This window comes from Etheostoma spectabile, chromosome 15 (assembly GCF_008692095.1).
Source record: "Etheostoma spectabile isolate EspeVRDwgs_2016 chromosome 15, UIUC_Espe_1.0, whole genome shotgun sequence".
Lineage (NCBI taxonomy): Eukaryota > Metazoa > Chordata > Actinopteri > Perciformes > Percidae > Etheostoma > Etheostoma spectabile.
In genome coordinates, this window is record NC_045747.1 from 30,066,236 (window position 1) to 30,071,909 (window position 5,674).

General features: G+C 41.9%; 1 protein-coding gene across 3 annotated transcripts in view; it reads left to right on the forward strand.

Moving 5' to 3' along the window:
• Window positions 1–5,674, forward strand: part of dus1l (dihydrouridine synthase 1-like (S. cerevisiae)) — an 11,329-nt gene that overhangs the window by 1,721 nt on the left and 3,934 nt on the right. For all 3 annotated transcript variants that reach the window (XM_032537699.1, XM_032537700.1, XM_032537701.1), the window contains exons 3-10: window positions 335–443; window positions 908–958; window positions 1,111–1,223; window positions 1,636–1,718; window positions 2,458–2,561; window positions 2,721–2,868; window positions 4,051–4,147; window positions 5,247–5,335. In XM_032537699.1, the coding sequence (XP_032393590.1) occupies window positions 335–443; window positions 908–958; window positions 1,111–1,223; window positions 1,636–1,718; window positions 2,458–2,561; window positions 2,721–2,868; window positions 4,051–4,147; window positions 5,247–5,335 (794 nt within the window). The remainder of the gene's footprint in view (window positions 1–334; window positions 444–907; window positions 959–1,110; window positions 1,224–1,635; window positions 1,719–2,457; window positions 2,562–2,720; window positions 2,869–4,050; window positions 4,148–5,246; window positions 5,336–5,674) is intronic.

Sequence of the window (5,674 nt, forward strand, 5' to 3'; positions counted from 1 at the left end):
CAATCACATCGGTGTATCTGATATAGGCGGGGCCAGAGGCGAGCTCATTGTGTCCGTGAATATGGGGGGCAGAGTTTCTAAAGGGGGGGTTATTTGTTTGGCAGTTGAGTTCAAATATTAATAATCATGCAGCATCGCTTACTGCACCTTTCAATCGAGAGGGGGAAAAAAATCAATTTTTTACACATCTTGTCACCACACCACAACAATCCTGATTATTTTTTCCATAATTGAGCAGCCCTAATGTGAATTTCCATTGACACTGTTTTTAACATTAACATTGTTGCCTCATGTAATGCTAGTAAATCCCAGTGTTGCGTTCTCTGTGTGTCAGTTTTGTGCCAATGATCCAGAGGTGTTCCTCCAGGCGGCTCTGCTGGCCCAGGACTACTGCGATGCCATCGACCTCAACCTGGGCTGTCCACAGATGATCGCTAAGAGAGGTATACACATTTTGGTCCCCGATTTTCCAACAGGGGCATCAGATATGCGTTTGGTCTATTTTCACGCGACAGCCGGGCAGGAGGTGAAACAGTGAGACGTCCATTTAGTTTATCAAAAGACACCCCCCAGTATTGTTTTGGTCTTCTTTACAACACCACTGACCAAGAGAGACTCATCTTGGAGGTTGAAAAACATAATATGACATCACAAATCTTTTTTTAGAGGGAGAACACCAGAAAAGACATGGAGGTAAATTACAGGAGTGCTCGGAGTGGTAGATACTAGCTTAATAAATACAGTAGCACAGACGTGCCTAGTGGCGAATCAGGAGTTTACAGAAATATCCCCCTAAATTCTGTCTTTGGAGACTCCTAGTGGTTGTATCAGAAAAGACACTGAAGCCAACCTGGCAGACCACGTGAAAAGAGAAAAAAACTAACCTGTCTTGATGCTTGTTTCTAAGGGCACTATGGAGTTTTCTTACAAGACGAGTGGGAGCTGTTAGAGAAAATGGGTAAGCCTGCCTTCATCTAAATCTAGGACTCCGGGAGGATCTCAGTCAAAATGTAACAAATGTCAAATTTCTTGCACTGGTGTTATTATTCTGTGACTTACATATCCCAACAGTTTAACCTGACCTAACATTTCCTTCTATTTTTCTAACAGTCAGTTTAGCCAATGAAAAGCTCTCGGTGCCCATCACATGCAAGATCCGTGTGTTCAAGGAGATAGAAAAGACGGTCCGCTATGCCCAGATGCTGGAGAAAGCCGGATGTCAGGTGGGACTGGCGTTTAACCAAAGGAGCTGATTGGAGCTTATTTTTCACTTCAAAATGTTTAAATAGTTTAAAATCTGCATTCATTGCAGCTTCAGGAAGCATTAGATAACCTGTTTTTTCTCTCAGTTTCTTACTTTTCTCTTCCTTGATGTGTTGGCTCCTGTTTGTGCATCTACTGTAAATAGCAGCACATTTGGGATGTAATTATTACTTGTATTTATTTATGGGGGGGAATCAGTTGGTGTAGGGGGAATGTATTTTGCGTGAATGTATTTTGTATTTTCTGTTTAATTGTGTTAAAGACCCCCTCAAAAATTACATGATTCATCTCAAGGGGCTATCCTAATAAATACTTATTAGAAAATGTGATTTTAAAAAAAAGTCCTAAGTTTGGCTTCAAATATCCTTCCAGCTGCTGACAGTGCATGGCAGAACCAAAGAGCAGAAAGGAGCCATGACGGGTGTCGCTAACTGGGAGCACATCAGGGCAGTGCGGTGAGCTACCATCAGCCTTGTTTTAAGCCTGTGTTACTCATGGCGCGGCTCGTTAGCCTCCTGCGGCTCGCCGAGCTTTAATTTATGGCTCGCATGGCAGTAAATAAAACGGTATTATGATTATGCAGTCAATACAATTATTTCATACAACAAGTAAACAGAATATACTATCTTTTTTTCAACATACTATACTATGACTTGTGTCACTTTTTTGACATGCTATACTATGGCTGTTTTGACATATTATGTTATGACCTTTTCATCACTATAGCAGGGCTATAACAAAACCCTAAGTCTGCTCTATTACAAAATAATTTTGTTTAACTTGCTATGCCCTTCCGTCCATAACACTGACTCACTGCGTAGTTTGGGCCGTCACGCCAAATGTGCTCTTGGATGGTTAGATAATAAGAAAATTGCATATTGTATGTTCAGGGGTGTTAGATTTATGACTGGATTTAGCTTTTGATACTAAAAGGTTGCTCTCCTATTGATTTTGTCCAATCAGCGTGAATCTCATGAAAAAAACAGTAAAGACCACTGTTTTAAGCCTCCACATGTATACACACATTAAGTCTGGAACGTTCACATTTGACCAGCTCTTCCAGTGGTCTCAAACCAATAATTTAGTGCTCCTTTATGGCCTTTATTCAAAACCAAATGATTAGTAGTGCTTATGTTTGCCTCATTTTGGAAAACGACATATTTTCAATAACAATTTGGTGTGTTTTTGCTGCAGGAAGGCAGTAAATATTCCAGTGTTTGCAAATGGCAACATTCAGCACCTGAGTGATGTGGAGCGCTGCATTCAGGAGACGGGAGTGCAGGGAGTTATGAGTGCAGGTGTGCAATGTCTCATTATACACTGTTTTTGTTTCTGATTAACTTTCTAATTAATTTTCTAGTTCTGTTAACAGATGATTTATAATGTACATTCATGCTCCGGAGATGCATGGTTTAGAAACTAATTTTTGTGTTCATGTTGGTATTATTATTTTTTAGAGGGGAACCTCCACAACCCGGCACTGTTTGAAGGATGCAGCCCCCCCGTGTGGGAGATGGCTGAGGAATATCTGCAGGAGGTGCAGCGGCATCCCCCCTGCACTCTGTCCTATGTACGAGCCCACCTCTTCAAGCTCTGGCACCACACGTATGTCAATACTAGATGTGTGTGTGTGTGCACGTGCATGTAATACAAGATGACAGTCTCCATGCTATTAGTCTTAGCTAAATAACATAGTCCTCATGCTTGAAAACAGGAAATGCCGCTTCCTTAAGATTTCAGTCCTGGTTGATTTGGCACCACCCATGGTTACTGTGGCAACAGCAAGTTCAGTACTACAGCAAACGCTCCTTGAACAGCTACAGCAGAAGAGCAAGTTGTGTATCTGTTTTCAGTGAAATGCACATTGTGTTCCTGACTACGTCACATTAAAAGCCACCCCATATTTCACCAGCAGTATTAGCAGTAACGAAATCCAGCTCTGATAGGGCTGAAGAGGGGATAGTAAACGGTAAAGGCCTGTCCACACCAAGAAGAATAACTAGAAATATATTTTTAAAAACCATTGTAAATGAAGTTACAACTGATAACGACAACGACAGTGGGGAACTAGAGTGTTGGGATGGATTTGATAAATGATAGAAACACTGACTGACAATTAAAATCCATCTGAATTCAGTACGGCGTCATGTTCAACATGTCTCGTACTCAATTTCAATTCAAAGGAGCTTTATTAACATAGGAGACATACATTGCCAAAGCAAGTGTGAAATTGAAAACCCCATTTTGTGTTTACAAAAATGTACGGACAATAAGTAAAGATCCACTAGGATAAAGAAATTTGTTAACAGAGCTGTGTAACATGGCATCATCGTAACCAAATATATAGATGAAAGCAGCTTGTTCCGGGTTGGATTGTAACAGGGCTCTAAATAATTTTTTTCTGCATTTATTGCGTGAGAAAATGCTCATGAGAGCATGTAAAAAGTGTCAATTGGGTGAGTCTCACGGTAAGTGGGTGAGAGTTGGGAACCTTGCGACATATTTACTGTACCAAGTGACGTGCCACTGTGCAGCCTGAGCTGAGAGTTACATGCACAGCCCAGCTCAAATCTTACTTGCACATGGGATTTTAGCCCTGCGTTAGCAATTGGTGTGGCTAAAACACCTCAAGCTGTCTGGGAGCACATCAACATTTCTGATACATTTTAATCTAGAGATTTTTGATAAGGAACAAAGTCTTGACACTCAGATAATAAATCTTGGTGTGTGTGTGTGTGTGTGTGTGTGTGTGTGTGTGTGTGTGTGTGTGTGTGTGTGTGTGTGTAGGCTACAGATCCACCAGGACCTGAGAGAAGAGCTGGCTAAGGTGAAGACCCTCGAGGGTTTGGCCGCTGTCAGCAAACAGCTGAGGCTGCGCTGCCAGGTAACCGCAAACAACTGTATTACCGGCATTTTCCACCAGACGCGTCACGGAAAATAATTTCTGGAGGTACAACAGGGAGAGCATCCAGTCAGTTTACTAAAACATCCCCCAATATCGTATATCATGTCTCCTGTACAACACCACGGACCACGAGAGATTCATCTTGGAGGTGAAAAAAATAAATAAATGACAACACAGATTTTTTTTTATCGGTACAACGCCAGAGAAGGCATGCAGTAGTTCTTCGGAGTGGAAGGTAAGATATTGGCTTAATAAACATGTGGTGGTTCTGTAAAGGACTTGTGGAAACCATAACATCTGCGAGTTGGCTGGCAAGACGCTCCGCCTCCGAGACGCTCCCGGTGTGGTATGGTGGAGGACAGAACAAAACCAGAACTCAGCCGGAAAGTAGATGCGCCCCGTGGAAAATGGCTGTTAGAAATGCTCCACTAAGGGGAGTGGAGTGGGTCCATAGAGAGCGGGAGAGAGGTAAAACCAAAAATCAGGCAGAATTTAAAAGTGCTCATATTTCGGTTTTGGCTTTTCTCTTAATTGTGTTATGTATCTTTTTTTGTGCACGTTATAGGTTAACAAAGTGAATAAGCCCAAAGGGACTTAGCATCCCCAACAGAAAACACCGTTCACAAACTGTTCCAAACAGCTCTGTTCCGGGACAAACGCTTGTCACTTTGTAACACACGTTAGAATGCTCGCCTATCTGCCAGCGTGACACGCCCTCACACTCAACTGCAACTGACTGGCTAGTAGTCCTTACCTAGCAACTGCGCATGTGCGACTCCCAACAAAGATGGTACAAAAGTGTGATGCCTCACTATGGAGGGTTTCCTCCCCATCAGAAGAAACTATTACAAAATATTAATTTTAAGGGAAAGTGAGCCTAGGTGCTAACTCGCACAGCAAAGATCCGTGTTTCTGAAAATATTTAAGCGTGAAATAGGCCATGCAGTTGCTGAATCTCTTTATTTCCGATCAACAAAGGTGGGGAAGCGGGGAAATGACACTGTCAATGGACACACACTTTTACAGGATGAAGGAGAATTGGTGTACCAGTAGCTGTACTGTGTGTGTGTGTGTACAGGAGGAGATAGCCAAAGGAAAGGATGTGGAGGAAAAGGAGGGCGGCCTGCCATTCCCCCACTGGATCTGCCAGCCATACGTCAGACCAGAGTAAGTCCGTCTCTATGTTCACTGGGACACTTTCATACAGTTATCATACATCTGAAGCGTAGACGTCAAAGTAGTCTACATTATTGGGCAGTGAGCTGCAGCAGACTATCAGCAAGCAGGAAAAAGAAGTAAAGAAAAGTTCTCTAACATAATATTATTATTTGTTTTTTTTAACAATGTGTTTATTGAATTTTGATAATACAAGACATTTCACAAAGAGACATTAGTTCAAGTTAACACTTAATTCCCACCCCAACACAACCAAACACATCGCTCTCTTTACTAAAAAAAAGAAAATTGCAAAGGAATCAAACAAGAATGGATCTATATTCACAACAA